Source organism: Pterocles gutturalis, unplaced genomic scaffold, assembly GCF_000699245.1.
Source record: "Pterocles gutturalis isolate BGI_N339 unplaced genomic scaffold, ASM69924v1 scaffold49447, whole genome shotgun sequence".
In the NCBI taxonomy this organism is placed as follows: Eukaryota; Metazoa; Chordata; class Aves; order Pterocliformes; family Pteroclidae; genus Pterocles; species Pterocles gutturalis.
The window spans coordinates 2301-17236 of NW_010117369.1; the positions used below are offsets into that span (position 1 = coordinate 2301).

Here is a 14936-nt window from a genome sequence, read left to right on the forward strand (position 1 = left end):
TTTGGCTTCTGCTTGAATCCACTGGGTGCTGGCGGGGAAGGGGGGTCTCCATCAGCCCACAGCCTGCCAGAGCTGCTCGACCTCTCACAAATGCATGTCTCTTTTTTCCTTTTTTTTTTTTTGACATGTACAGTGGTTTCTCCACAGCTGTGTCTCCCCCCAGATGAACTGTGTCTGCCTGCCAGCTGTGCAGTGGAGTAGCAGGGCAGTGAGGACTTGGCTGTTTGATAGTACAACTGCCTACAGACCTCAGGAGAAATTATTAGGGCAAGGGCATGAATGTCTTTTTTGTGAGGAAGGAGGTATAAAGGTTGTGACATGTGAGAGGGCTGCCCATGGGGTGGGCAGAGTCTGAGGGAGGGAAGAGGAGCCGGAGATGGAGGGTGGTGGTGGTGGCCAGGCTCTGTGGCTGGAGGGAGACATTGAGTGCATCATGCAAAGTGCAGGCGAGCCTCTCCCATGCGATGGGCAGTGTCTCTGTGAATCGCCGTCAACGCAGATGAAATTTCACACCACACAAATTCATGAATTTAAAAGGGGAGGGAGGTGGTTAGAGAAGCAGGAGAGGAGGAGGGGGAGGGAGAAGACTCAGCCTGGTCTGGCACCAGCGCCTCCTGCTAACGCCACAGGGAAGGTGGCATCCTTCCCCAGCATTCTCTCTGGCCCCTGCGCTCCCTGCTCCCTTTCACTTTGGTCACGTCTTCTGGAGGCAGCATGCTCTGTTTAGAGCTGTTTATAAGGTGCTGGTTTGTTCTCTGTCTCTTCATCTCCTTTCTCAGAGTGAGTATCCACTCCACTGCTTTCTGTTTTTTAACCTCTCGTTTTTCTCCAGCTCTCCTTCCCCAGGCTGCTTTACCCCTTGCTTCACCTGGTCCCTCTCCTCTATTCCCTTACCCTGATGGCCTCCTGTCCTGCACTACCTGCTCTCCTGTCTCTCACCTCCACTCCTGCCTCCGATCCTCTCCTCATTTTTTCCACCTTTTACTTTCCTCCCACCTTTATTACCTCTTAACTCCAGGAGTGTCAACCCCTACCATCTGTCTCTTCTTTCAGTCCTCCCTGTGCTGTCTTCTGTGTACCAAGCAAGCACATCTCTTCACACAACAGCTCAGAGGGTACCAAGGTAATACGTTTATACCCATCACAGCATGAGGCAGAGTTTGGTCCTGTGGCCTTCTCGACCAGAGATGACATGTGCTGTGACCCTACAAGGGCACTGGGGTGCCTGATTTTGCTCCCATTCCCTTTCCCTTTGGCTGCGAGAGGTGAATGGAGCTTCTCATCCCTTTATGAGTCCCACTGGCCCATAGTACAGAGCCACCAGAGGAGCTACAGAAATCTCCTGCTGGCCTCTCTAGGAGCAAGTGAATGTTGAGTCAGACACAGAGGCCACAGGTGGTCATTTCACCAGCAGCGGCAGGTGCTGTGTAAAACAATGACAGTGTTGTGATGCTGTGGGTCACCCATGGACTTCAAGTAGGGTATGGCAAATGGAAGCTGGTGTCCAGGATGCTTGTTGAGATCTGGAGTCTAAAGAATTAAACACCCCCTTCCTCTCTGGGATACCACTTGCTTTACCCCAAGTAGGGCTGGTTTATCAGGGTTAGGAAACCTAGAGGCAGGACCTGAGCTAAACCTGGTGCCCTAGGCCAGCTGCCCCTTGCATCTTGTCATGCTGCAGGAGCCCCACATCCAGGTGGTCCTGTGGTGCTGGTGTCCCTGGGCTTGCCAGGCACACCTGACCGTGGGTACAGCGCCGCAGCTGAAATGCTGCAGACAAGCAGGTGCCTAGAGCCCAGGACAGCCTTGTGCTACCTCTGCTCTGAAAACAGAACAAAACCTTCACCCTGCCTGGTCCAATTCTTGCCTGCATAAGCAGTGTTACATGGGCATATCACCAGGAGTTTGGGACCTGAAGCAAACTGGGATATCTCTGGAGGATGCTGAACTATACCCTTTAATCGGAAGACAAGAGAAATTATCTGGCTTTTGAGGACAGATGCCATCTTAATCTTGTTTTTCTCCTTTCTGTCCTACCTCTCCTGAGGTTGTCTTCTTTTTGAATCAACAGGGCTAAATTCTGCCCTGATGTAAATCTCTGCTGATATAAATTGGTATGATCTTGCAGCAATCATTGGAGTGGCTATGGATTTATGCTAGCTGTTAGTGTGAGTAGGATTTGGCGCATGGAGTGTGGTAGCCATAGCTCACTGTGTCGTGCTCTGCATTTCCAACCAGCACTGCAGGTGATAAGCAAATGCTGTTGAGAGGTGAGAGAGTCCCTCTCGAACCAGAAGAGGCTTCCCCTGGATGTCCTTTGTGTGGCCAAGTTAGCCAGCTGGGCTGCAATTTTGGGATGGACACTGTAAAAAGGTCTTAGCCCACAGGGTCCCACAAATGGGGTGGAAAATTTTAATTTAATACATTTTTGCATCTCACACTTTAGGGAAAACAGGATAATGCATTTGTAACTGCTATTTCCCACGGGTGCAGTATAATATATACATTATAGGCCGTGTGCGGCACAGGGGGATGAGTCATACGCGTTTGTGACTCTGTGGTCTCAGTGCCTGGCCAGGATGGACTCTGCACCTGCCACTTTGGGCTCTCCTGGCAAGGTGCAGCTCACCCCAGGTGTGCTTCAGATCTGCTCCTCCACCGTGCTCTCCTGTGCCCAGCTACCCTGGTCCAGGAGGATTAGGGTGGGAGGGACATTGCGTTTCCAGCAGCCCTCTTGGACGTGCTGAACTGGGAGGCTGTAACAGCAATACATGCAATCCCAAAGCCATGGTGATAATTTTTAAGTGGCTCCTGTCCTGTTATCCTTCTCCCCCTCTGAGCTTTCTCCTCTACCTCAACCGCATTACAGATAAAAGGGTTAAGAGCTCACTTGGGCCCCCTGCTCAGAGAGAGGGCAGTTGCAATGTTGTATCTAGACCCAGTGAGGATATATATAAATTCCCTCCGTCTCTTCGGATCTATTTATAGCACGGCAGGCAGTGGCAAAGGCTCTCCTCAAGGCTTCATCTCCTACAAACAGTCTTCACAGACAGCAGAGAGATAAATTTAGCACACGAGATTTCTTAAAGAGCCAGCAGCTCTGCGGGGCTGCTTGCCTGCTGTGCTACAGCCCCCACCCCAATTCCCGCACTGGGGCAGCTTCTCCTGGGGGTGCTTGCCCCCCTGCCTTCCCCCCTTTCTATCCAGCTCTACCCATTCTCTCCCCCTTTCTGGTCTCTTTTTCTATCATTGATGGGGTTTTTTTTCCTTCTTTTTTGCTGGTTCACCATCTCATCCTCTCTGCTTTCTTGTTTTTCTTTTTTTCTTCTCTTTTCTCTCTCCCAGGCCACAGGGCTCAGAAGATAACGCTTTCTCGTTAACAGTTCACTGGTTATGCCTACATAGTAAAAAAAGTGTAGCTTGATTAATGCCTTCCAGATGGTTAATTGAAAAAAAAAGGGGGGGGGAGGAGGGGAATGCACCAATCTCTCCCCCCTTTTCAGCATTCTGCACACATACATTGCACAGGAAGAAAACTGCATTAAAGGGTGAGGGAAGCAACATATTTGAGAAATAGGGGAGGCCTGTTAGCTCCAGGGCAGCATTGCCAGGCTGGTGATTTAGATGTTGATTTGCTCAGTCCCTGCTTCATGTTTTCTTCCCTCACCTATCCCACCCCAAAATTCCCTATCCCGGAGAGCGATGCTCCTTCATGTACAACATGTAACACACACAAGCCCTCCTCACACCCTCATGTGAACCCCACCACAGGCACTGTGCTGCTCTGCCCCCACCTCGTGCTCTGATACCCCAAAACAACACCAACCCTCAGTCTCTCCCCATATTCATTTTTCGGGGGGATGCACACACACCCCTGTGTGTCTTTCATGAATTGTGATCGTGCGATTGGTTGCACAAGAGTGACATTTTACCAGAGCCATGAGCCACACGAGTGGAAGGATCCTGTCAAGTGGGGTCTGAGCTTTTGGACTTGGTAGTGCCCGAAGTGGGTGCGAAGGAGGGGGCATGGGCGAGAGGGGGGATGCAAGTAGGGTCATTGGGGCAACTTGGGAGGAAAGGAGGGTGATAATGTGGTCTGCTATTCTTCTCCATAAGTCATTGCTGGGCAACTTAATCAATGCATCTCCTGTCTTACGAGCACATGTAGGCTGTTTCCCTCTCCCTGCCTCTCCTCTTCCCCCCCTGCCCGTAGCTCTACCTACTCCCCGTTTCTTTGTCTTTCTCAAGGGAGAGACAGAGGAGGAACACAAATCCCTCCCCACCATTAACAGAGATACTGCTTTGCTGACGTGAGTCATGAAGGGTTTAAGCCATGCAGTTGAGGGTGAGCTGCATCCAGCCTCCCGCCCCACACACCTCCCACCACGGATCTCCCTGGTTTCCAGGGAAACAGCGGCCCCAAATGCTGCCTGACTTTCATGTCTGCCTTTCATTTCTCCTTTTTTTTTTTTTTTTTTTGTAAGAAAAAACACACAACTGATGTTTTTTCTCCCTTCCCCTTTCAGGATAACCACCACGGCCGCTTGCATGATGGACCTGCGGAGGTACCCCCTGGACCAGCAGAACTGCACGCTGGAGATCGAGAGCTGTGCGTATGCCTCGCGCCTGCCCTCCGCCCCACAGTGCCACCCAATGTCACCCAGCCTAGCCACAGCGGTATCCCCCGCTCATGGGATACCTCCCAGAGGTGTTACAGGCCATCCCTCCTGGAGGATGTCCCCTGGGGTGGGACCAGGCTCCCTCATCCAAACTCTATCCTGAGGGGACCTCGTGGGTGAAATGCCCATGAAAATGGAGCTCTAGCAGCAGGCTGGTCATTAAAATCACTCTCACCTTCAGGAGGGTTGTGGAAGCCTCCCTTAGCCCTAAGAAAGCCTTGGGAGCCTGCCCTCGCTCGTGGCTGGCCCCACTCGGTATGGGAGGTGGGACTCAAGCCCTCACACAATTCCTCCGCACCTGAATCTTCCCTTGACTCCTATGGAAAGCCTCTCCTGACTGTGTTGGCGTAGGAGGTCGTGTTCTCCCTCATAAAAATGCACTACAGTATCCCCACAGGGGTGGTCCAGAGCAGCAGCTCTCACAGTAATGATGATGCAGCTTCAGTGGTGATTATCAGAGAATTACTTTTTTCATAAAAGAGATCCCACAGCATCCATAGTTGGAAGGCACTGTGCTGCCTTACCAGCCCTGCCTGCGCCTGGGAGCCCCCTTCCCACTCGCCACTTGGGTTGCTGGGGATGTGCAGCCGTTGCGGTGCTTGGCGTGGCAGGTAATGGGATGTAGATTAGGTCCTGCTGGAGGCACTAGTGACATGTCATTTCTGGCACTCCTTAGCATTTTGAGAATAGTTTACAATACAACCAAGAAAACAGAAGGCAGAGAATTACCCACAGTTCCCCATGTTGTGATTTTGTTCTTAATGGGACATGTCAAGCCAATTTGTTAGTTGAAGCTACGTTTCCTTACAATGTTTCTGAGATTCACACAGAGATTAAGAGATTTAATTGTTTCCTTCCTCAGAGCTTTTGTCTTTTACACACTTGCACATTCAAAATCCACAGGGCTCAATTTTGTTTGCTTCCAAGTCCACACAACGCTTGAATAACTGTCTTTTTCTGGATGGCTTAAAAAATAAAGTATGTTAAAAAAAACCCAAAACCCAAACCACCAAAATAGCCCTTTTGGGGTGCTGGGTTTGTAAAGCAGCAGCTGCAGGCAGATAGGGTCTCCTTCCCCACAGCAGCTTGGGGCACTTACCTGCAGGAGATAAGCCAGTGGTGGCACTGCCTCTTGATCCTATTCTTTCATCCGAAAAATAACCCTCGCTGCTTATACCCCTGCCTAGCTGTGTGCCAGGATTCAGCAAAAACCTGATGAGGCAGGCAGCAAACAGGCTGTAAATCTGACGTTTTAAGATGTTTTAGCAATACTTCATGATATTTCAAGTTGAAATGATTTGTCTTTCTGAAAGTTCTCTTACTTTTTAAAAGTGAAAGGGAAATTTGGTTTTCTTCTTAAAGCTAGAAATCAAAGTGAAGTGTTTATTTTTAGACTGAACAAGCTTTCCCTTTAGAATCACTTTTTAAAAGGCTTCCTGAAAAACATGTTTGATTTCATATTGCATAATAAAAAAAATTACAAAAATTGGTACCCAATACCAGTAGGTCATATAATAATGGAATAGAGCTAGTTAACTGTGAGATCTCCTAAAATTAGTTACTGTAATTTGACATTTTCATTGCTGATCAGGAAGTAAATTTGAAGTCACGGCTGTTAAATTTGTGGATGATGAAGACAGCAATCTGTGGCTTGCTCGCTGCATATTTGAATATCTCCCAGTTCGAATACATCCAGAAAGCATTTGAATACAGCTGAATGCAGAGGTCTGTGCCTGGGTTCAGGAGCATGGTCCAGGCTGCCGGACTGAGGGACTCGTACCCACATGGGTGTCGACCAGGGCAAATGAAGAAGCCTGGACACTGCTGCGGGAGGTTCTGTAGCAGGGCTCTGACAAAAAGGGCTGGAGTGAGCCTTGGTTATATAAAGTAGGGGAGCCATAGTCAGAGCAGGGAATCGATTGGCCTCTGAATATGTTGCTGGTGAGATGGGGAAAGGGACTCTGTCTATATTTGGTTTTCAAAATTTAGAAAGGAAATTGAGAAATAAGAAGGCGTTGAGAAAAGTGGTCTAAAAAGTGGTTCAAGGGCTAGAACAGATGTTTTGCAATGAGATACCTCAGTAGCTCAGTCTGATTTGTTTACTGCAAAGGAGGTGGTGAGGTGACTTGTTTACAGGCTGGGTGCACCTCTGCAAAGGGGGAGCACTGGGTGGAAAGGGCTTGGTAACCTCCTAGAAGAATTCAGAATAACCAACAGAGTCTCAAAGTCTGAGCCAGATGAATTTGAATGTAAAATTGCACACAATGTTTTTAGCTGTGAGAGTGTTTCAGCCACTGGAATCAACTGCTGGGAGGAGTGGGGGACTTGGCTGTTTCTTACTGTTTTCCACACTTGGTCTTAGTGCTCTGGGAGAGATGCTGCAGCCAGATGCAAATACCAGTTCCTGTGTGCAAAGCTGGGGTACTCGAGGCAGTGCAACAGCCTGTACACCCCAGTGTCTGCAGCAGATAAGATGATAACCTAAGGGTCCTGAATCTCTGTGGGCTCGTGGTTGTGGGTGCTTTACCACTTACTGCCATGGGAGCAGGAGCATGCCACCAGGGCGGGAGAAGGTGGAGCCCTGGCTCAGCTGATTTCCATCAGAAGCAGATCTGGCATGGCATTTGGAATATTGTTATTATTTTTTAGCACCCATGAATAAGTAATGACTGAGAGCGCAGGATGTAAGCTTGGAGACTACACAGTCATCGATTCAGTTTGGGAAGAGACGTCAGGTTCTCTCTAGTCCAGCCCCCAGCTCAGAGCAGGGTCAGCTATGAGATCAGACCAGGTCCCTCAGCTCTTTGTCCACTTGGGAGCTGCAGGATGACACCATCCTCAAAGGTTCAGCTCTTATCTGGGGTAGCCCTCAATGCCTAAGGCTCGGTGGTAGAAGAATTTCTCCTACATGGTACATTCAATGGCTCTTCATTCCCCCAGTTCCACTGATACACTGGTGCTGGTTTTGGTGGCAGCTCTCCCTGGTGGATGTTAGACTTGCCAGGTATTGGTAGCCAACTACCTCTCTGCTGCAAGGACTTGTGGATAAGGCAAGCTGCCATGCTGTAGTGCAGGTTGTGAATAAAAGCTGTCTGTGGGCATAGGTGAAGTTCATGCTCTAAAGGAAGCCTTGCACCATGCTGTACCAAAGCCTGTACATCCCTTACTGCTTCTTTGCTCCCATGCAGCTCTGAACTTTGCTTAGAATAAGAGGCCACGTGTTGTGCAGCAATAGCCACAGTGCTTCAAAACCCAGCTTGCTACAAACAGCATTAATTTTCAAGTGCAGATGAATCCTTGCCCACAAGGGCAACAGGCAGGGCTGTGAACATCGCATTGATGGGAGGCGAGCTGCATAGCTGCATGATTTTGTCCCCTGGGCCTCATTCCTCATGTGTCCAGAGCATCTGGGGAGCCTTTCTCCTGGGACTGTGGCTTTGAGCTCCTCAGCACTTCCAGCCCATGTAGCCCTGTCTGGCATGTATAGTTTGGGGTTAAAGTAAGAGGCTGTACCCTTGGCTGAGTTAACAAATCCATTACCCTGAAATGTAATGGATGAGTGTTTGTTACCAGCCTGACTCCCCTTCCTCTTTTCTCCCATTACTGCTCTTTTCAGCCAGCACTTGGTAGAAGCAGCTCCTGATCTCAGAGACTCTGTCCACTTCCCAGCTCCAAATTTTGCCTGAGAGTACTTAGAAGACGGAGATGCTCTGATGCTCAAAATTCTTTTGAACTGCTGTTGTAAATCTTTTTCTCTCTGGGCATTTTTTTAATACTTAGATGCTCTGTTTACTTAATCCCTACCAGAATGTATTGTGTGGTCTCCCCCTTCTGGTAAAAGGAGGCAGTATTGAAAAAGCAAAATGCCACATTTGGTGCATTTCAGGAAGGCTTCTGATGCACAAGTCCCTGTCATGTCAGCTATGGAGAGGATGTAGTGCAAGTCAAGGCTTGATGGGTCACTTCTTACCTTTTTCCCCTGAATTCTAGCCACAAGTGGGAGTTCTGACAATATTTTCCTCTTCTCCTGGGGGCTGTACTGCCAAGCTCAGGTGAAGAAGAAAAGTACGTCAGTAGGGAGGGACTATACTTGCTATCTGATGATGTGGGCTTTCCTTTGGATCCTCTTCCAGATCACCTTGGTGGAAATGGGTGTGTCATCTGCTCCAGCTTGTCAGCTTAGTTCTCTCCCTGTGCTTCTTCATCTCTGCAGATGGTTACACGGTTGATGACATTGTCTTCTTCTGGCAAGGAAATGACTCTGCTGTCACGGGGATGGAGGTGCTAGAACTGCCCCAGTTCACCATTATCGAGCAGAGGCTGGTCAGCAGGGAAGTGGTCTTCACCACTGGTGAGTCTCTGCTGAAGGGATGCAATGGAATGTGCAAACCTCCTGATGATCAATGTCAATGTAGTTGTTCCTCTGATTCACATGCTGAGGCACTAACTTAGAATCTAGGCTTCAACTTAGGGTCCTGTTGTTTTGGAAAAGAGGCATCTTCTGTGCCCACCAGGTTTGCTTTTTTTGGGGGGCTGCTTCTCTTCAGAGGCTTGTGGGATAATTTTTTTTTTCTGCAGTTGTTTTCATTTCTTAGCCAAAACACCAACTGAACACAAAACAGAACCTCTTTAGAAGGTTCTCAGCCTTTACCTTATTTTTAGGTGGTTTGCAACTGGCTCTCAAAGCTAATGTAGGTGCAACAATAAGCAGAAGAATATATCAGTTGAAAAGCAAGTGATGCAAACCCATCTGTACACGGCAATAAAAAGATCTGGAGAGAATACCTTGGACGATTCAGATACTGCCAGCTGGAAAGTTGGAGGGATTTGGAGTTTCGTTGCTGTCTTCACTCTGATCTGGCATGAAGTTCCACTGCCAAAACAGCATGCCACACACCTGTTAAATAGGACAATTTTTGAAGCGTCATGAAATCATAGCCTGATTCTATCAGTAGTGGTGGCAGATGCTGATGTTGTTACATTAGTGCCTTGGGGGCTTGCTGGGAGCAGGGTCCCATTGCAGTGGTGATCTAGAGACCCACAAGAGGCAGTATTCCTCCAAAAGAAGTTTTCAGCCTAAATAGGTAAGACCTTCAAAGAAAAGACTGGTGAAATACTGTGTTCAAGCTACGCAAATGGCACGTAATGGTGAGAGAACATAACCTCCTTTTTCCAAATCTACCTCCTTGGTCATTAAAGACTGTTGTTCTCCTGTTACTTTAGCTGCCAACCCATGATTACACCTATATTTCAGGCTGCTGTGTTGCCTGAGGGACAGAGGTGGAAAGGAGGAATGACTTGGACTTTGTTTCACAGCAATGAGAGAGGCCCTGCTTTGTCCCTGTCAAAATGACCCTGCTCCAGTGGAAGTACTCATTATAGTTACTGTCCCCATTAGGTTTGCTAAAAGATTATGAGGAAGTTGCAGTAACTTGTGGAAAAAGAAACAACTCAGATTAACCAACGGTACTGTATTTGCATATGAATTTGCCCAGTCTGACCATAATCCATTTTTAGAACAGCATGGGAAAAATACGATTCAGATCTCCATTGCTGTTTGGAGGAAAAGCTAGCCCACAAAAAGTTGGAAAATCGTCTCACTGCATCCAGATATAGGATTAAAGTCTCCTGTGTAAGCCTGTATGAAATTGGCACGTACCATAATAGCAATTTCAGCAGTGAACAGACATTCTCCCATTATGTCTGATATAATAACATAACTTATGTAGAGTTTCCTTTCTTCTTAATATTCTGAGCCAACTGAGCAGACTCTGAAGAGCACCCTTCCAAAAACTGATGAGTCTGCAAAACCAAATGAAGAAAAAAAGATATTTCTCATTATCCCTGCCTCTTGAGAACATTTTCCAAATAAAATTTCAATTCCTAATCTAAGCTCTTACCATAAGTACAGCCTTGCCTTCCTCTCAAACAACATATCCCCTTAATATTTCATTGACAGGTTCATATCTGCGCTTATCCTTGAGTTTCCGGATTAAAAGGAACATTGGTTACTTCATCCTGCAGACTTACATGCCATCTATTCTCATCACCATCCTGTCCTGGGTCTCTTTCTGGATCAATTATGATGCTTCTGCTGCACGAGTGGCACTGGGTATGTACCTTTTCATTATATGTTGAAGAAGGTGTTTTTTTGAGGGAGATTGGCCAAGACAGCTGTGAGAAAGAAAATACCCTTTTCTTTATGAGGTAGCTGCAAAGCAAGCCACATAGGTCTCTCTTGTCATCCCAAATGAAGGACATTTTTTCTGAGAACAAATTTCAAATTTTCAGCCAGAGGATCTACTTTTTTATTCAGGAGTACGTCCCAAGCTTAAGTCTGCATTATTTGAATCAGTAAAAGTTCTACCATAAATTTCTGTGGGTGCAAGTTTAAACTCTATAACAAAGGCATAAATGGTCACAGCTTCTGAGACATGTGAGACCCCGACATGCCATGAGCCCACCAGTTCCTTCACTCTGAGCTGTACTTGTTTACTCAAGAAGAGAAGTCTGGGCACCTCTTGGTCAACAGGTATGCCAGGATTGGTTAGTTGGTTAATAAATGCTGAGGATGGGTGGTCAAAGAGTAGTGAGAATGGTGAGTGAATGGCTAAAAGATGAAAGAAGAATGGCAGTGGCATTACACATTTTTCATGATAGTTTAGGCCCCATACAGACAATTCTTGTAGCTGAAGACCTTCATAACCAAGGCAAATGTGGGACAGCAGTTAAAATCCAAGTTCTTCTTAAGCACATGCTCCCCTAAATAGGAATGTTTTCCTATATGAGGAAAAAAATGAGGTCTTTTAAGCAACAGAAGGGAAGTGGGGGTGGATTGTAGATGAGGATTTTGAAGAAGGAACAGGAGAAAGGGGGGATGGCTGGCATATGAGAATGGAGCTGTGCAACATGATAAAAAGTTCAGAGGAAATAAGAGAGCCAAGGAGGGAGAAGGATTTAATCTGTGAGTGGGAAAAGGCTCAGAGGCAGTGGAGCACAGGTAGAGGCTGGGTCTTACAGAAAAGGCTAGTGTCTTAAATTAGCCCTAGGAGAAGACAGAGTCTGAGAAGACTCAGAGGAAGGATGGTTTGTACAAATTTATAAAACAGATTATTTGGTTGTGCTTGCTTGGAGAGGCTGGAGCAGGGAGACAGGGAGAGAACAAGAAGAACATGGTAAATTAAAAAGGTAAGTTGCATTGACAAGAGTATAATCAGTGAGAGAAGAAAAAGAGACCATGGCAGACACTGCTGGCACAGTGAAACTACAAGCAGAAGGGTGGACATGAGATGTGCAGCTGTTAAATTTCTGCTAACATCTGGATTCAAAGGAGAAGGCATAAGAAAAACATTGTAGATCAGAACTGGAACAGCTCTCCCTAAACTATTCCTGACAGCTAGAATTCCTCTAACCTGTCTTTAAAAATCTCCAAAGAAGGAGACTCCACAGCCTCCTCTGGGCACTTTATCTTCAGATTTACCTGCTTGTACTTTTTTGACAGAAAGCTCTTCTTTGCCTCTGTCCTAAGTCTCCATTGCAATTTGTCCAGTTCTTAATGGAATCATGGAGAACATTCTGTTCCCCCTTTCTTTGCCCCAGATTTCTGGATATTTAGACTACTGTCTAAATATAGACAATATCATATATTGTATGTATATAAATACATCTCACTTCTGTTTACTCTTCTGTAAACCGAAGACAGTTCTTTAAATCTTTTATCAGAAATGACACTAAAGACATGATGAGAGTGAAGGAGAAACAGGACAAGTAGAGGTCCAGGATGCACAGAAAGGTTTGAGAGCCATCACTGTAGAGGTAGGGCTGAAACCAGAAGAGCAGATTAAGGTCGTGGAGACTAAGAGATCTGCCAACAGAGAGATTATGAGCAACACTAGAAGAAAAAGAGATCAGCTAGGTAGTAAGAAAAGCAGGACAGCTGAGCTAGAGAAGTGGGAAAAGAACACTAGGTTGAAGATGAAATGTTATTGCCCCCAAAAGAAGCATGAAGGCTTGTTTGCTATCTTTTCAAAGCTGGCTGAATACTGTCAAAGAGACAGATCTGAAGCCACTCTGACAATCCGGAGAAGGGAAGAGTCTGAGACAAAACTGAAGAAGTGGACTGAAGCTGTGAGAGTAATCATGGTGCACCAGGCTCTTGGAGACCGAGTGGATAGGGAGAAAAGTGTTCAATGAGGCCAAGAAACGTTTATTTAAGATGCAGGAAATACAAGTAGGCCTAAAAGGGAGAGTGTGAGAACCATGGGAAGAATGTGTACAGATGATAATTGAAGTAGTGAGTAGAAAGGCTGGTGAGAGGAAGGTGGGAATTGATGGGGTCAAGGATGTAGACAAAAGCATATGAGGCAGGCAAAAAAAGAGAGTGTCATGGAGAGGGAATCTCTTCACTCTTTCTCCTGTTCATGACATTGGAAAGACACAGCAGATTATAAATTCATGTCAAGGATATTGAGGCATTCAGTTATGCCCAGGGAAGCCTGATGAGTTCATGAAGTGGATAAAAAGGAGAAGAGGTTGAAAGACTGAGATCAAAACTGAATGTTTCCTACCACTCTGAGGGAAAGAAGGAGGATCAGGGAGGACTTAAAGAGCCAAGGTCCAGAGGATGTTGATCCCCATCATCCTGATGATACTCAGCTTTGACATTTTCTCACACTGTTGGTGGCTGGTTTATTTTCTGCAGCAATTTGTACTGGGCAGCTGGGCTTAGAATGACAATTTTCTTCCCAGTTGCACTGCTCCCATCCCTCCTGAGGTTGTCCATCTGGGAGGAGGGATGGGGAAGCTGAGAGTGGCATTTCAGGAAACCATCCCACTCTGGTAACAGAGCACTTACCCTCTCCTTACAGGGGTCACCACGGTACTTACAATGACTACCATCAACACCCATCTGCGGGAAACTCTCCCTAAGATTCCTTATGTCAAGGCTATTGATGTTTATCTCATGGGCTGCTTTGTCTTTGTGTTCCTGGCGCTCCTGGAGTATGCTTTTGTCAACTACATATTCTTCGGGCGAGGCCCCCGGCAGCAAAAGAAACAGAGTGAACGGATCAGCAAGGCCAACAATGAGCGCCACCGTTACGAGGAGAAGAGGGTGAGAGAGCAGGTTTGTTCCCTTCTTTCATTGTGGCAGGACAATTCAGACTCTCCACTGTTCATTCAGTCCTGAGTGAGCTGTGGAGCAGCCTTTCTTTTCATCATGAGAGTTGAATACCAGTTCCCCTGTCTGGTGATTACCGGGAATTTTTTCTCCTTGATCATTTTGTCATCATCCTAAAGCCAGTCTCATCAGGACCATCCTCTTGCACAGGTCAGGTATACCCAAAAGGATTCCTGTGGCTTTTGGTCCTACTGTGTTGGCAGAGTCACACTACCCCACTGATAAGTCTACTGTAAGCACATGTGGCTAGTCCTTCAACTCCCGCGTCAGTGGACAACATTTTCAAATGCAGAAGTCCAGGTTCAGAGCTCACAAATGACCCAATCAGTGGTATTGTTACACAGAAAACAGTTTAAAATCACCCTTGATGGTGTGGCCCTGTGTGCATTGTGCACATGACATCCCTGCTACCTTTCTCTTTGTCTTTCCTGTTCTAGGTTGACCCTTATGGTAACATCCTCCTCAGCACTCTGGAGATGAACAATGAGCTGCTGGCCACGGACATGATGAGCAGCGTTGGCGACTCTCGAAACTCTGTCATGTCCTTTGAAGGCTCAGGAATCCAGTTCCGCAAGCAGCTGGCCTCTAGGGATGGATTTGGTCACCACCCAACCCTGGACCGCCACATCCCGCTGACCCACCACGCTGCAGCCCGCAACCGTGCCAACTGCCGTCTCCGCCGGCGGTCATCTAAGCTGAAGCTCAAAATCCCAGACCTGACAGATGTCAGCACCATTGACAAGTGGTCACGAATCATTTTTCCAATCACCTTTGGATTCTTCAACCTTGTTTACTGGTTGTACTATGTAAATTGATGCCTGCAGCCTCCAAGAGAGATAGGGACAGACACTCAGACAATGACAACACAGGAGTGTTGTGGTCTTTTGGGTTTGGGTTTTACTCTTTACTATCATTATCATTTATTCCTTTGATTCATTAGATTTATTCTAAGCTTACTCTTCTCTTTTCAGCACATGTAGAACCACAGAGTGTAGGGGCAGGGTAAGGGAGAGAAGGGTATATGGGAGGGGGTTTAGTTTCAGGGAGGAATGTGTTTGTCTTGATTTTGGTTTCCTGCT

The 14936-nt window shown here is 46.9% G+C and overlaps 1 protein-coding gene across 1 annotated transcript; it reads left to right on the forward strand.

The window, feature by feature from the left end:
• Positions 1 to 4248: 4248 nt before the first annotated feature.
• On the forward strand, positions 4249 to 14903 carry LOC104463429 (gamma-aminobutyric acid receptor subunit beta-4; the record flags this gene model as incomplete). Its single annotated transcript, XM_010075760.1, has 6 exons — positions 4249 to 4310; positions 4527 to 4609; positions 8893 to 9030; positions 10639 to 10791; positions 13547 to 13803; positions 14295 to 14903. Coding segments are annotated over 6 exons (1071 nt in total), but the record flags the coding sequence as incomplete, so codon positions are not given.
• Positions 14904 to 14936: the final 33 nt, after the last annotated feature.